At 38.2% G+C, this 18,036-nt stretch overlaps 1 protein-coding gene across 7 annotated transcripts in view; it reads right to left on the bottom strand.

The window, feature by feature from the left end:
• Positions 1–1,197: 1,197 nt before the first annotated feature.
• Positions 1,198–18,036, bottom strand: part of map2k4a (mitogen-activated protein kinase kinase 4a) — a 62,012-nt gene continuing 45,173 nt past the window's right edge. For all 7 annotated transcript variants that reach the window (XM_028820032.2, XM_028820034.2, XM_028820033.2 and 4 more), the window contains 4 exons: positions 4,953–5,030; positions 2,928–3,076; positions 2,689–2,734; positions 1,198–1,600 (listed from right to left, as the gene is read on the bottom strand). In XM_028820032.2, the coding sequence (XP_028675865.1) occupies positions 1,487–1,600; positions 2,689–2,734; positions 2,928–3,076; positions 4,953–5,030 (387 nt within the window). In that variant the 3' untranslated portion in view covers positions 1,198–1,486. The remainder of the gene's footprint in view (positions 1,601–2,688; positions 2,735–2,927; positions 3,077–4,952; positions 5,031–18,036) is intronic.

Raw genomic sequence — 18,036 nt, 5'->3', positions numbered from 1 at the left:
TATATATACACACACACACACATACATACACACACACACACTATACTGTGTATATATATATATATATATATATATATATATATATATATATATTATATATATATATATACACACACACATTATACTGTGTGTGTATGTATATATATATATATATATATATATATATATATATATATATATATACATACATACACACACACACAATACTGATATATATATACAGTATTGTGTATGTGTGTATGTATATATATATATATATATATATATATATATATATTATATATATATACATACACACACACATACATACACACACACATTCACACTTGTGTATACTTTATATCTTTTTATATACTTACAACACATAAGTATATACACACACAATAATACACTATACATATGCATACATATATATTACATATATACACACATATATTGTATATGTTATGACATATGCACTTTTATATGTAATATTATATACATATTACATACATTATATAAATGTATATATATATATATATATATATATATATACTGTATATATACACACTATATACTTAACGTATATACTATATAGAATATTAAATACATTATATAAACACTCACACACACACTTTTACATATATAATGTGAACAACTATACACTTATGTGTATTTAAAATAAATAAAAATATTCTTACTTTGTCAAATGACTTTGTTCTGTTTCTTGTCCTCCAGTGTCACTATTCATACTCTTGTTTTTTGGTAAAATCTGATACGGGTACCTCAGAACCCTGCTTTATTATATACCCCATTGATCCATTAAAACCACAAAGTAAAACAAACATACTCACACAAGCACTCGTCAGGTGTTACGGTGACGCAAGAGAATGTTTAAATCAGCACATCTATTGCACGTTGAAGACGACACACACTTTTTGCGCGAGTCCAAGAAAAAGCCTTGCGAAGCATCCGCACCCAAAAATGTAATCTTCCTTTTAAAAGAAATACATACAAATGTCTAATATGATACACATGGAAGAGGTGGAAGTTTCCCAACAAAAGTTTGCTTTTTTTTTTTTCTTTTTCTGGTAGGCCGCTTTGAAAAGTCTCCCAATTAAAATTCCACAAGTGGTCGGATGTGTTTTCGTCCAAAACATACGTTTACAGTTCCAAGGACTCACTACTATACTGCATTCACAGAAGATGAGGTGCCTCTTTTTCTGTTTGCTGAAACCAACAGTTTGAACACGTTGTGAGCAGTTAATAAAATGCACTTTGCGTATGACTACAGTATACAGACATGATTGAAATGAACACCAATTATTATTGCACATGGTGTTTTAGGAGAGTGTTTTTTTTTTTCTCTTCCACTTTTTTCTCCTTTATTTTCTCTTTTTTAATTTTTTTTTTTTAAAGCAACACTGCAATGTGTGATGAAAAAAAGAATCTTTACATCATGGGTTCTCTCCTAATCCGGTTTTGTGTATTTCTTCCAAAAGTGTTGTCAATCAACATACATGGGTGAACTGGGCGAAGCTGGCATGTGATCCAGGATTTTACACACATAGCTCGCCACATCCACGTGGCGCTCCTCATACATCAGAATGAATGTGTGTTTCTGCAAGAGACATTAAAAACACAGACTTGTAACACTTCAGAGCAAACTCAATACAGTCCTTCATGACTGAAATAATTATCATAAAGTACTTTACTTTTAATTTATTGTTACACACTGCACTTCCTTTTATATTTACAAATAACACATAGAATTAAACATTGAACCCCATGTAACTTTTCTATTTCCTAAATTAGGTATCTGTTTCATCTGAACGCCAACTTCTTCATAGCAGGTCCTACAGATTCACAACCTCAACAATGATCACCTAATTGTGGGGGATTTATCCAGAAAACGTGGCAGTTACGTCAATGATTCACTGAAGTGTTTCACCTTTACTAGAAAAGCAGCTTATTTTATGCAAAGGATCAACAGAAGAAATGTAACCACAAGTCGAGCCGAAACGACCAAACAAAATGTGGCCTATCCTTCATAAAAGCTAAGATTGTAATCCCAAAAGTCATTATCAGGGAGCAAAAACAAACAAAGAATTTTTAAACCAGAAACCAAAGCCAAGTACACACCAAACAAACAGGAACTTGTTTACAAACTAATCTTGGAAAACCCAGAAACCCTAGGGGCCGAGCTTTATGCTGTCGCGTCACTTATGTCACGCGTTGCACTTCTCAAGCTCGTTCCCAAGATGGCAGTTGGAAAAGATGTGAAAAAACAGGAACGTCTAAAAACTGATCCAAAAAAAAAATAATATATATATATGAGAAGAGCAGAAAGGAATTTTGCAGGTTTCAAAACACTAATGAACAGTATGCAGAAAACGCTTGTATAAAATGTATAAAAATCCTGAGCTATAGCACGGTGGAGGCCAATGATAAAGCAATCGTGTCCTCATTTTGTGTTTTATTTGTGTCAACACAGGGACTGTACACTAAATGCACACGTGACAGTTACTTTGTATTTAAAATGACTGTTTTATGTTAGAAAGATAAAAGAAAAGGCAAAGAAACAAAAAAAAATCTTTTTGTGTTTCAATGCTTTGAAAAGACTGTTAAACAAACGACTGCTAGAAATCATTAAAGGAGGCAAGGAAAGTCACTTTTGAAAACTTTATAAAAGATAAATCAGGCTCTTACCAGGAGCTCTCTGTACTTTGGCCTTTTCGATTCATCTTTTGTAAGGCTTGGAAGTAAACATAAAAATAAAAAAACAGACCTTTATTTAATAACAAACAGTCATCCTGTTAAACACGAAACCAGAAAGCATGTTTATTTTTTTAATATGAAAGAAAATATTTAATGCATTAGTCACTGAGAATTAATGATGGCACCATGAATGTTACTGAAATTGTCCACATACCGACATTCACACTTACCACAAGTTGACAAAATTGATAAACATTGGAGAAAACTGTCTCTCTTCTGAATTGCTGAGCTGTGGCGGGTCACCTTTCACAACCTGTGTTAACTGGTCAAACACACTGTTCCATTTGGGGTATGGGAAGCGGCCTGTGGCGAGCTCATACTAAATCAAGAGGACAAGAAAACAAACCTTAGTGCAGCACCACAAAGTCTCATACCTGTGCGTACGCGAGGCTCTAACGGATGTCAAAAATAAAGTTCAGCTTTTGAATATTGTAGTATTTACGGCAGAGTGTAACATCTAATACTGTCAAACCTGCTTAACTCAATGCAGGATAGCTGAGAGCTGGGACCTACCTTGGCTAGAATGGGTGCCATCCCTGGAGGGGGCACCTGTTCATCGCAAGGCTCACCCGACTTCACCACAAACTAGCATGCTCGCCTTTGAGGTATGGTAGGTAAAAAAAGGAGTTTCTGGTTTACATGTTGTGCCAGGACACTGTTTGTGTGAGGTTGTTATGCTCACACAGCATCTGAGATTGAGACTGGACATAAAACTATTTGTCCCCAAGGGGGAAACTGGGCTTTTTACAGAAGCTCATTAAATTAATAAATATACACACACACTGACCTGAACACACACCAGAATCACTAAAAACAAAAACGAAAATTTCTGACTTGGCAGTCCCAGTCAGGCACTATAACGACGTATTGCTGTTAATACAAAGGAGCTCCATTTGTGTTTCTTGACGCACTTCTGCTGAATACCTCATTGGCTGAAAGTCTTCTAAGAAAAAAGAACCTGCTCTGCACTTTCTTATAGAGATCCTCTGTGTTATGAGACCAGTCCAACCTGTCATTGATGTGGACCCCCAAGTGCTTATAAGTGCACCCCCTCTACATCCACTCCCTGAACAATGATCAGGTATAGAGGCTCTTTGGTGCGGTGAAAATCATTAAATAGTTCCTTGGTTTTGCTGATGTTGAGTTGCCAACAGTTCTTTTGGCACCAAGAAACAAAGTTCCCCACCTGACTCTTCTCTTATGTCTCATCCCCCCTTTATGATATACCCCATAAGTGTAGAAATCACCTGAGAATTTCTGCAAGTGACATGACCTGGTGTTATACATACAGTCTGAGGTGTACAGACTAAAGAGAAAAGGAGACAGGACTGTTCCTTGTGTTGCTCCAGTGTTGCTCACATGTATATCAGAGATAGCGGTCTACCCAACAGCAAGTCTGTTACACCATCCACCTGCATATCTCTGAGCTTACCCCATTACAGGGATGGCTGGATGGTACTGAAGGCACTGGAGAAGCTGAACAAACATAACCCTTACAGTGCTGCCATCTTTATCCAGGTGAGAAAAAGGCCTTGTGGAGCAGACAGATAATGGCATCCTCCACTTCTGTGTATTATACGAAAACGTCAGTGGGTCCAGGTGGTCTACCACAAGAGAGTTGCATGGGTTTTCCTCCTCCCACAACTCTTGAGATATGCATGTTAGCTTAACTGCCAATTCCTAATTGACCCCAGTGTGCATGGTGAGTGGGCTCTGTAATGTACTGGAATCACATCCAGGGGCTGCGTTCTGTCTTGTTCCCTGTTCGGGCAGAATATATAGGGGCCCAAGCCACCTCAAGACTAAGAAGTGGATTAACTGGTCTTAAGTAAATTATGTTAGAACAAAGGGAGGAAAAAGTCACACTGGGGAAAAGCGTTGGTCAAATACGCTTTATTCTCTGATTATGTTATTGGAGATGAAAGGGCAATGGTCAGCTGTGCGATCTTCCACCCATAGTTAGATCTGATATCCTGCCTGGGTTTGACTATCCAAGACAATCTAAAAGTGGATTAAGTCGAAACAACAAATGGATTGATGGCAATGTATTTTTATATTTGAACACTAGTTAGCAGCTGAGGAGCCAGTTACTTTAATCCACATTTATCCACTATTAATGCTGTGCTCCTCCTTAAAGTCCTTAAGTACCATTCACTTTAGAGTGGAAAGGTTCTAAAACACAAACTAAAACTTACCAGTGTGATTCCCAAACTCCACACATCTGATCGAACGTCATATCCTTGTCTGGAAGCACTTGGGTCTATCCTTTCCGGCTATAAAATGAAAATAAATTATACGTATTAGATATGGCTCAGATGATGCAAGTAAACAGTTAACTATTTATTGTTCCTAGAAAACTTAAAACTCCATAATTGAAACTGGAATAAAACGCCTCTTTGAGGATATCAAAAATATAATTAAGACAACGTGGCAAAAGAAAACAGAAGATTTATTGATACCCTGAGAGCTTGGGCAGGATAGCAGAACGCCATGCTGAGCAAACTTGGACAGAGTGACGCACTGTAGAGAACAAACAAAGCACTGCTCCTCACTTGAGGGCAAAATGCTCAGCTTGAATTGAATCCTAAAATTGTATTTTACAACAATGTTAATCTCAGGTCTAAACTCTGTGCTACTTTTATATCTGAAATCTATTATATATTGTTCGGATTTACACTGTAAGTCAGAGACTTGTAGGTCATCTAATTCGTGTTGCCATCAGGGGAGAAAAAAAAAAAAAAAAAAGTAGTGCTTCTTCCCAATGAAGAGGCGTCTCCACGCGAATTAAAAGATTTGTTGTTTAGTGAAAGTGAAATCCCGCAAGAGAAATCATTCCTCATTTGTGTGAATGCTATTGCCAGACACATTTCTTGTAGAGAGACAGAAACGATATTCACTCACGGGCAGTTATATGTTGCGTTGTCACGATATAATTAAAACGGAATCAAAATTCAATACGATATTGATGAAAAGATAAAAGCGAAAAAAGATCAAATATATGGACATAAGTGATATGACAGAAGTGCGCCTCGCGAGATGCACATCACACGGCACGGCAGCAGCAAGCCAGCAGCTTTTCGAGCAAAGAGGAGTTTAAAAAAAAACTTTGTTTCCCATTATCATCATCGTTTAAAGAGAGGGGGTTTTGGAGGAGCGACCGCTTCTCCTTGGGGTGCGTTCAGCCCCCCTCTTCACAACGTGAGCAGCAGAGACGTGAAGTGGCTGGCGTGTAGCACAAGCTGGAGTTGGGTTAGCAAGCGAAGCCCCCTAGTGTGTGTGTGTGTGTATGTGTACATATAATATATATATATATGTACACACACACACATCTCACGTTTACAAAATGATTTCTCATCAGATATCTGCTTATATATTGCACAAAGGATGATGTCTCCAAGGGTGTGCTTGGTCAACTTGCCCTCTGATGGACTGGTTCCACATCTAAGGCTGGCCCTGTGTACTGACACCAACTCCACAGCTGGTTTCCATCTTCTCGCCAGTGCTGGTAGGATATTCCCACAACTCTTAAATGTGTTAACTGCACTCAAAATTGGATGGGCAAACAAATAAAGCCATTTCCAACTGGCTTATTCAATATAAATACAAATACAAAAATTATAGAAGAGTAATCAAAGTGTGAACGCGCTCTCTTTTGTTTCAACAAATATCACATGACAGGGACAAAGGCTTTACTCCAAAGTGATGTTTCTGATGAATATGTTTAGTAGCTGACCGTCAGTCACGTGTGTGCAAGAAAAGTAAATGGAAATTGGAAGCTTTGGTCCATTTTTATTCCAAATAAAGGAGGTGCCAGTATTGAGATGCTGTATACAGTGGAACCTCGGGTCACGACCGTAATTCATTCCAAAACTCTGGTCGCAACCCGATTTGGTCATGACCCGAAGTAATTTCCCCCATAAGATTGCATGTAAATAAAATTAATCTGTTCTGGACCGTACGAGCTGTATGTAAATATATATTTTTATGCACAAAAATAGTTAATTATACCATAGAATGCACAGTGTAATAGTAAACTAAATGTAAAAACATTTGAATAACAGAGAGAAAACCTTGAACAGAGAAAACTAACAATGCAAGAGTTCACGCTACAGCCTTACGAACCGATCGCTGTAAACACTTTTTTTTAAATGAGTTTTAAGCACAGGGAAAAAAAATGAACATTTGAAAAATCCGTAATTTATACAAAAACGAACCATAAACAACCAAGAAAACTAACCTTGCATGAGTCGAGTTCTGGCATGAAGGAAGTGAGGAGGAACTGGGTGGAGAGGAGATTACAGTTTTGAGGTAAACTCTCTCTGTGCGATGCACGTCTGACCGAGAACAATGTACTGTACAGGGAGAGACTGAACACGTGCGGAAATCATTGGCGCGTACAAACCGGAAGGTAAACGAAATAGAGCACAAAGAGTTCACAGCGAATGCACAAGGAGAGACTGAACATGTGCGTAAATCATCGGTGCATATGAACCGAAAGGGAAACTGGCTTGTTCTTCACCCGAGTGTGTGGTCGTGAACAGATGCAAAAGTTTGACGAACTTTTTGGTCGTAACCCGATCTGTACATGTTCCGAGTCGTTTGTGACCCGAGGTTCCACTGTACATAGATATATATTGGGTTATAAGATTCTCATACAAACTGGACGGAGGCAACATGAAAAAAGTAAGATTGATCTTGATACAAAAAAAATAAATAAATATGCATCCTGTATTTAACAATGGGTCGCTAAAAACTAGAACACATTTTTACAATGGACAGATTCTTAATTGGCCAGAAAAGGAAAAAGAAAGCATTCTCAGAGACATCATCAATCAGCAGTATAAAGAAACATTCACAATTTATCTTATGTAATGCTCTTCTACAGTGAAGATAATCCCATATGTGCTTTATAAGAACAGAGCTATGTAACATACACTGGTGTCTATATGTTTTATAACTGGACCCCAAAAAGGTTAAGTGACTTGATAAAGGTGACAGCTGGGACAGTGATGAGGACTGACTTGGCAACCTTCTGACTCGCAGTCTACCTTCTTACACACCAAATCACACTGTCTGGACAGGTAAAACAACATTCACTTTTAAAATAATGATATAAAAATCATGTGTACCTTTCACTTGACTTCACAAGTGCAGTGAAGAATACTTTAAATTGTCTTTCTAAAAGACTCATTTTCACACGTGAATTTAAAAAAAAGTCAATATTCCAGGAACAGACTCCGATTCACTTAGATTGTCACAGACTTCACCCCATGGATTCTCAGAAATTAAAGCTATACAACAGCTCCAAAAAATAGCAACTGTGTAACAGCAAATACACTGATAAGCAGCAATGGTCCTGTTCTGTATGTATTTTCATTTTTACACAGCTGCACAATGTACTTGAATCACGAAGGCCCTCTTCACACCAGGTTATTAACAAGCATTTTTGGTGAACTAATCACAATCACATAGCACTTGACTGCATTAAAAAACAAACGTAAATGCAAGTTTGATCAGATCACTCAGACCACAGTTAGAGGCGAGAGAAACAGACCACAAGAACATTTACACACAACTGCAAGTGCATTTTCTGTCTGCATACAACCAGCACCTACAGTGCATCTGGAAAGTATTCCCAGCGCTTCATCACTTTCTCCACATTTTGTTATGTTACAGCCTTATTCCAAAATGGATTAAATTCATTTTTTTCCTCAAAATTCTACACACAACACCCCATAATGACAACGTGAAAAAAGTTTACTTCAGATTTTTGCAAATTTATTAAAAATAAAAAAACTGAGAAATCCCATGTCCATAAGTATTCACAGCCTTTGCCATGAAGCTCCAAATTGAGCTCAGGTCCATCCTGTTTCCACTGATCATCCTTGAGATGTTTCTGCAGCTTCATTGGAGTCCACCTGTGGTCAATTCAGTTGACTGGACATGATTTGGAAAGGCACACACCTGTCTATAGAAGGTCCCACAGTTGACAGTTCATGTCAGAGCACAAACCAAGCATGAAGTCAAAGGAATTGTCTGTAGACCTCCGAGACAGGATTGTCTGAAGGCACAAATCTGGAGAAGGTTACAGAAAAATTTCTGCTGCTTTGAAGGTCCCAATGAGCACAATGGCCTCCATCATCCGTAAGTGGAAGAAGTTCAAAACCACCAGGACTCTTCCTAGAGCTGGCCGGCCATCTAAACTGAGCGATCGGGGGAGAAGGGCCTTAGTCAGGGAGGTGACCAAGAACCTGATGGTCACTCTGTCAGAGCTCCAGAGGTCCTCTGTGGAGAGAGGAGAACCTTCCAGAAGGACAACCACCTCTGCAGCAATCCACCAATCAGGCCTGTATGGTAGAGTGGCCAGATGGAAGCCACTCCTTAGTAAAAGGCACATGGCAGCCCGCCTGGAGTTTGCCAAAAGGCACCTGAAGGACTCTCAGACCATGAGAAAGAAAATTCTCTGGTCTGATGAGACAAAGATTGAACTCTTTGGTGTGAATGCCAGGCGTCACGTTTGGAGGAAACCTGGCACCGCTCATCACCAGGCCAATACCATCCCTACAGTGAAGCATGGTGGTGGCAGCATCATGCTGTGGGGAACTGGGAGACTAGTCAGGAAAGATGACTGCAGCAATGTACAGAGACATCCTGGATGAAAACCTGCTCCAGAGCGCTCTTGACCTCAGACTGGGGCGACTGAGGTTCATCTTTCAGCAGGACAACGACCCTAAGGACACAGCCAAGATATCAAAGGAGTGGCTTCAGGACAACTCTGTGAATGTCCTTGAGTGGCCCAGCCAGAGCCCAGACTTGAATCCGATTGAACATCTCTGGAGAGATCTTAAAATGGCTGTGCACCGACTCTTCCCATCCAACCTGATGGAGCTTGAGAGGTGCTGCAAAGAGGAATGGGCGAAACTGGCCAAGGATAGGTGTGCCAAGCTTGTGGCATCATATTCAACAAGACTTGAGGCTGGAATTGCTGCCAAAGGGGCATCGACAAAGTATTGAGCAAAGGCTGTGAATACTTATGGACATGGGATTTCTCAGTTTTTTATTTTTAATAAATTTGCAAAAACCTCAAGTAAACTTTTTTCACGTTGTCATTATGGGGTGTTGTGTGTAGAATTCTGAGGAAAAAAATGAATTTAATCCATTTTGGAATAAGGCTGTAACATAACAAAATGTGGAGAAAGTGATGAAGCGCTGGGAATACTTTCTGGATGCACTGTAAGTAGACCGCTAGTTTGACAGAATATGGCAGTGGACAAAACCAGATCATAAACTGATCAAAACCTGGCTTCAGTTTAGAGGTTTAAACTGATTAAATGTTTGCATTCAGTTCAGTTTATGGCTCAAAAAAACAAGCAAATGATGTTTCAGTCAAAACTTAAAATTGTATCCATTTACAAAAAACACTACAACAATAGCAAATGAAAATGGTATGGCCACTTATGTTTGTACAGTTAGCAAAATAAATAAATAAATAAATAAATATGGAGAAATAATACAAAAGGAAAAATAAACGCCCATGAACATTACCCATAAAGCATACAGTAAGTGTCCTGTTTAGCTAATTGCTTTCTTATTAATGTGAACAAACTCCATAAGAATACAATCCCCAATTCAAACAAAATCATCCACATAAAACTTTTAAGATTACATCAGTTACTAAGCATCTTCAAGGGAAATTCCCAAACTGCCATGTATGTCTACATCAGAGTGACTTCATCTCTTGGAATGATGTCCAGCAATCAGCTATGAAAGTGGCCCAGCATGACTCATAGCATGTTAGAAACAGCGCACAATTAAGGAGGCTTATGCAAAGTCCTTACTAAAGCAGATTTACAAATTTACGAATGGATAAACCAAAATTTTCTGTTCACTTCTGCATGACTTAATCCATGTTAGAAATACTGACAGGCAAAAAATGTATCTTTTTTTTTGCCCCCAGAGTGACTAAAATTAAAGTGTGCACATTTCACAGATAATAGTGTCACTTGTGCCTAGTTTTCAAGTTCCCTAAAATTCTGGAAAGGTCAAAGCCTTCTACCATTTTTAAACAGAAATGACCAGACAGCAGTGTGATGGATGGCATGGTACTCCACTTAACTTAAGGCAGAGCGGGGCTCATCAAGGGCCAGCAAAAACAGCAGAGGCTAATGAAAGGTCTACACACGGGAATGGGGAATAAGAGGACTGATCAGGGGGCAGTTGTTTCCCACAAGTCAGTGAAGTGGCACCACAAGGACATGGAGTGTAAAAGGTGGGTCAGTTCTATCTTTGAAGTAAGCCAGTCCCGTCCTTTAATGGCTGCAGATGGCTCAAAATGCAGTGGTGTCAATGACCACCAGAAGACGCACTGGCTCTGGTGACCTTTAGAATCCACTCCCAATCCCATAAGTAACTTCAGATTTAAATGGAGCGGTTAATCAGGCACAAATCTATCCCTAAATCTCACATTAACTGGCTGTGACTATGTTAAAATTTAACGTAAAATGACATTGCAATTAATGCATCTAAAACTAAGACACAAGCACATCAATCTGGGCCCGAAATCTCAACAATTATCCATGGCATTCAGCAAAATCAGTCAATTGAAAATAATTATTGTTTTTTTTAATATAACCTATATAATGTGAATAGCTTAGTACCCTGCTTATACACATGCTCATGCCCTCACATAATAATTCTCATTTACAATTAAATAACTACAGGCCAGTGTTTGTAAGCTGTCATCTCTTTTGAGCACTACGGGACATTTTTAAAGAGCTTGTGGCAGGATTGCTTTGCCAAACTCTGAGAAAGTGAACAGATACATTTTAGCAGTGCACAAGATTCAAAGATTATGCTCCAGCTCAGGCTAAACAGTGGCAATGGGCAGCAATGTTGATTTAAGTTGAAGAAGGGGTGTCATTCTCACTTCAGCAAAACACAGAGGTTTGCGTTTCAACAAGAACACCCAAAGTAAAGTAATTCATTTATGCAAGTAACTATTACAAAATGGAAGTTTTCCACAATCCCAAACCCCAGGTTAAGTTCCATTACTACAACTTACAGAGTCTATAGTTCTGTTAGTTTGGGCTTTTAAACAAAATGAAGTAGTACCAGGAAGTGTGACTGAGCCGTTTAGCCTTTTCATATAAAAAAAAAAAACATGATATCAAAACCACTCATAGTCACAGACCTCTAAATTAAACATTTTGTGTATTTGGTATGATCGTGCTGTAGTGTTTCAACAATAAAGAAAGAGGACTTTTAATCACTTCTTCAGGCAAGAGAAATGTTCACAGGTTGTTTGATTACTCTGAAGGTTCCCCATAGGAGTGACAGTAGGGAAGAGTATTGTCCCAGCCATTGCTGCCACCTACCATGAACTCCTTACTGCCAGGATTGGCTTCTGCTCCCTGTCACCTGCTTCTAGACATAAAATGTTTCAGAAAACACACACACAGGCAGATGACTATACATTTCTAATGGTGTAATATGAATTTCAGGGTCAGTATGAGTACACAACTTGTAAACCAGCGGTTGAGAACCTCTGCATGTCAAAATGACCTGGGAGGTACAAAACACTGAACATCCAGGCATTTTCTGCAGCAAGAACAGTGTGTCACTTTGTTTTGTTTGGAGTTTCAAGTTCTGAAAGATATACAGGGGTTCTCAACGTCGGTCCTGGGGACCCCCTGTGACTGCTGGTTTTTTGTTCCAACCAGCTTCTGTTTTTAACTGGACTCCTGGGGTAATTAAGTGAACTCTTATTTAACAATTCTGTGTTTTGGGAACACTATAGAAACTGGAAAAGTAAGTTTGGTAAAAAAAAAATAAATAAATAAAATGTACTAAGCAGTTATATGGGAATTACATTTTTTTTTTCACAGACAGACAGACAGACAGACAGATAGATAGAATTTGGTATAGTAGGCAGGATTAGATAGATAGATAGATAGATAGATAGATAGATAGATAGATAGATAGATAGATAGATAGATAGATAGATAGATAGATAGATAGATAGATAGATAGATAGATAGATAGATAGATAGATAGATAGATAGATAGATAGATAGATAGATAGATAGATAGATAGATAGATAGGATTTGGTATAGTAGGCAGGATTAGATAGATAGATAGATAGATAGATAGATAGATAGATAGATAGATAGATAGATAGATAGATAGATAGATAGATAGATAGATAGATAGATAGATAGATAGATAGATAGGATTTGGTATAGTAGGCAGGATTAGATAGATAGATAGATAGATAGATAGATAGATAGATAGATAGATAGATAGATAGATAGATAGATAGATAGATAGATAGATAGATAGATAGGATTTGGTATAGTAGGCAGGATTAGATAGATAGATAGATAGATAGATAGATAGATAGATAGATAGATAGATAGATAGATAGATAGATAGATAGATAGATAGATAGATAGATAGATAGATAGATAGATAGATAGATAGATAGGATTTGGTATAGTAGGCAGGATTAGATAGATAGATAGATAGATAGATAGATAGATAGATAGATAGATAGATAGATAGATAGATAGATAGATAGATAGATAGATAGATAGGATTTGGTATAGTAGGCAGGATTAGATAGATAGATAGATAGATAGATAGATAGATAGATAGATAGATAGATAGATAGATAGATAGATAGATAGATAGATAGATAGATAGATAGATAGATAGATAGATACTTTATTAATCCCAATGGGAAATTCACATTCTCCAGCAGCAGCATACTGATACAATAAATAATATTAAATTAAAGAATGATAATAATGCAGGTGAAAAACAGACAATAACTTTGTATAATGTTAAATGTTAACGTTTACCCCCCCCCCCCCCCCGTATGGAATTGAAGAGTCGCATAGTTTGGGGGTGGAACGATCTCCTCAATCTGTCAGTGGAGCAGGACGGTGACAGTAGTCTGTCGCTGAAGCTGCTCTTCTGTCTGGAGATGATCCTGTTTAGTGGATGCAGTGGATTCTCCATAATTGATAGAAGCCTGCTGAGCGCCCTTCGCTCTGCCACAGATGTCAAACTGTCCAGCTCCATGCCAACAATAGAGCCTGCCTTCCTCACCAGTTTGTCCAGGTGTGAGGCGTCCCTCTTCTTTATGCTGCCTCCCCAGCACACCACTGCATAGAAGAGGGCGCTCGCCACAACTGTCTGATAGAACATCTGCAGCATCTTATTGCAGATGTTGAAGGACACCAGCCTTCTAAGGAAGTATAGTCGGCTCTGTCCTTTCTTGCACAGAGCATCAGTATTGGCAGTCCAGTCTATAAATATATGTATTTTCATCTTGATGTTCATTCTGTTTTTCCATGTGTTCTGATTGTTTAATTAATCCATTATTTACTAATTAAAGGGTCTGATGCTAAAGTAGTTGCAGCCTTTCACGATTCAGTGTTGATCGCCTGGGTGTCTGCTCTGTTCGTTTTTTAACTGTCGTTATTAAGATACAATGAAGGGGGGATACTGCACTCAGAAAGGGTAAAATATAATGAAAGCAACAAAAGAGAGTTAAGCATTTAAATCAATAACAAAAGCAGAAATATTTCTAAATGTCTTATAAATGTAAAAATCATGCTGCTGTGTGTTCTTAATGTAGAATATGAGAAAAGAAAAAAAAAACAGCTAATTAATTGAGATCAGGGTTATTAGTTGTTGTCATTGATTATGAATCTGGTTGTAACAAAAACCTGCAGCCACAGTGGGCCCCCAGGATCGACCTTGAGAACCCCTGACATAGCCGATTTGAGTTGGCAATCAATGCTTTTCCTGGTTATCTGAAAGAAATATTAATAAAAAAAAAGTCGGCAGACACATTTACCTAAAGCAACGGGCAGAATCATTTTAAGCCTGAAATCAGGTTTAATTAAGGGTGTATAAATGGACCATTTCTCTTTGACGAAAAGTTTTCAAAGTATAAAACGTAAAAGCAGTATTAAGTATTCAATGTAGTTAAGTGACTTCCTTTGTAAATGTGAAAATGCTGACAAGGCCTGCTCACCGACAGCAGCTGAAGCTCACCACTCTGCTCTTCTGCATGCTACAAACCAGCAGCCTGAGCAATAATTCATGAAATGCCTCTGCTCTTACCGAAATCTTTTTAGTGAAAGGGATGCCAATGATGTCACCAGAATACTCCAGTGATTCCAGCTGAGAAACTACCCTGCTTACTCATTCATAAGCTTGGAAAAACGTCAGTGATGTCATCTCAGCGTGGGACCAGGAGCAGCTAATCTTAGCTCATTACATCAGCTCGAGCTGGAAGACTTGCACTCTAAACTTAGGTCATGTCTACACTCGCTAAATCTAAAGTCCTTTCTGGAATGGAAATAAAGAAAATTTTCAGCAACTCGACCACAAGTCTCTGTCAGACTACTTGCTTGAAGGTTTGTGGTAAAGTGACATTTGCACAATAAAAGTGAGAGAAAGTTTAACTACTTAACCAGAAAAAAAAAAATCAATCCAGTTTCCCCAGTTTAATCAAATATATTTTCTTACTACAGTGCCTATAAAAAAGTATTCAACCTCCTGGATTATTTCATGTTTTATTGTTTTACAAGAGTGAACCGCATCTGATCTAATGTGCGTTTTATTGACCGCAATCATCAGAAAATAAAACTATGAAAAGTCAAAGTAAAAACACATTGATCTAAACTTGTTACAGTTATTGAAGACAAAATTATACATTGCCTACATTTTCCACCTGTTTACTATGACATGCCTAAATCATCGCTGTTTTTAGATAGCCACATAATTAGTGAAACATGGATTTAATTACAATTTTATGCTGTTGTGATTGTATTTGCATTGTGAAACACTGTGCCATCAAAGGGGCTGCAGAAAACAAAACTCACTGATGTGCTTGTGTCGCCTTCTAAAGTGCAGTAAACAAACTAATTTATAAGAGCAGGACAAAAACAATTCTAGTGTCGATGCTATCTGTACATATTGCTTATAGATTTAATTTTAAGGGGATTTTGTGTGTAAAAATAAAAACCTTCACAGGAAAAGATAACATTAAGAAATGATCTTATGTAGAGGTTTAGTCATTGTTTCTATGAAAGCATCACTTTGTAAAGAATACATAAATTCTACAATGCAACAAAAATCTGTTTGGTGCCATTGTCTCGCAGCTCTTGTCCTTTGTCCCAATTCTCAGCCCACTGGCTGCTGGTGTGTTGTTTGCAAGTGCCTGTACAGTACATGTGTCTGTGTGGATTTGCTCAAAGCATTCTGGTTTCCTCTCACAACCCAAAAAAAGAGTATTATTAGGATTTATTATTAATTCTAAATTGGCCTGGGGTGACTGAGGGTGTGAGCCGTTTCATCCAGGATTGGTGTCCAGTCTGGTACTGATACGACACTCTCCTAGCCTTGCAATGAAAAATGCAAATTCAGAACATTGATGGATGCAATAAATAAAATAAAAAAAAAACAAAGAAAATTAACCAAAAAACTTTAATAGTGCAAGGGAAGCATGAAACTACCATAATAAAGAACTGTGATACTAATGTCAGCAAGGTTATAAAATAAATGAAACTGAGACAAAATAGGCGAGCAGTGGCTCTTTAAGAGTTTCAGGCCAAGTACCAGTTTGCCAAAGTCGAGGATATGAAAGACCACCCACACAAACAGCCACTCATTGTACATTTTGTACCAGAGTCAACACATTTATTTTATTGTGTATATTTATGGGGTTAAAACATACCATTTTGTTCTGGATAAAACAGTGTAAGATGGAAGAAAAAAATCAAAAGAAAGAGTAAGAGAGGGGAGAAAGAGAAATTGCTGGAGCTGAATGCTCTATAGATGAGCACCAAATACAGGGGACTCGGACTTTCATGAGGGCTTTGGATTTTTCATAGAGCCAATAAGTGGAAGTGGGCAGCAGGAAGGAGTGGAATAGAAGGAAAAAATTGTTTTTGTCCGTAAGAAAGTAAGATTACTTGTGGCCCTAACAACATGGAAGTTCATTTAGGAGGCCAATGATAGGAGGCAGAAGATTGAAGAGGAGCACATTTGTTATAAAGGAGTTGATAAAAGTTTATACATAAAAATGTAAGAACCCATCCCTCTCTGAGCAGAGGACCGTCACCTTTCAGACCACTCGATTTGCTGACCACACTGTGAGAATTACTAATTTAGAGCGCGGCCTCCAAACTCTATCCCGAGTGCCACTGTGCGTTCTGGTTTTTAATTCCAACCAAATTACTGGGCTGAAATGGGACTCTTGAGTTTTGACTGAAAATAGTAAGTTTGTAGTTTTTCTACATTTAACATGTCAATAAAGACACCTCCCACCCTGAGTCTGTGTCATGTTACTGGGGAGTTAAGTACAATTTAATGTTTTATTCACAAGAAATTCAGGGGGCGGCACGGTGGCGCAGTGGGTAGTGCTGCTGCCACGAAGTTAGGAGACCCAGGTTCAGTTCCCGGGTCCTCCCTGTGTGAAGTTTACATGTTCTCCCCGTGTCTGCGTGGGTTTCCTCCCACAGTCCAAAGACATGCAGGTTAGGTGCATTGGCGATTCTAAATTGTCCCTAGTGTGTGCTTGGTGTGTGTGTGTGCGCGCCCTGTGGTGGGCTGGTGCCCTGCCTGGGGTTTGTTTTCTGCCTTGCACCCTGTGTCAGCTGGGATTGCCCCCGTGACCCTGTAGTTAGGATATAGCGGGTTGGATAATGGATGGATGGACAAATTCAGTTAGTTTTCCTAAGTTCTTACATTCTTGCTTCTTTCACAGTGTCAATTATTAAAAAAGCCATTTGATGATGAGCAAATACTAAATGGCACTAGCCATCTTTCTTTAGGGACAAGTCACTAATAAGTGCTGAATGCTAGTTTTTAAACACGTACTTAGTTGTAAATGAAAGCATTTACAAATATCTAAGGAATGTAAACAATGAAGTCTTGTGATTAAAAGTAAATTAATCTTCAGTGAGAAGGAATGTAATTCCACTAGCCACTATTTGTTTTCTTCATTATTATAACAATACTGCAGACAAATTGTACTTCAATCTTAACGGCAAGCAGGCATACTGTATTTATTTAATAAGACCTTTAGCAACTCAAATACCTGAAATTCCCAAGCCAAAACACAAAAGTTCTAAAAAACGGAATCAAAATATAGTTGACCTTAACTCCCCTATGAATGTCTAGACAGACTCATTAAATGTCTACTTCTAATAAACTCCAACAGATGATACAGATGAATACCATTAAATGAGAAGTGTGCTTAA

The sequence above is a fragment of the Erpetoichthys calabaricus genome, chromosome 14, assembly GCF_900747795.2.
Source record: "Erpetoichthys calabaricus chromosome 14, fErpCal1.3, whole genome shotgun sequence".
Classification (NCBI taxonomy): Eukaryota; Metazoa; Chordata; class Cladistia; order Polypteriformes; family Polypteridae; genus Erpetoichthys; species Erpetoichthys calabaricus.
This window is presented reverse-complemented; position numbering and strand designations above follow the sequence as displayed.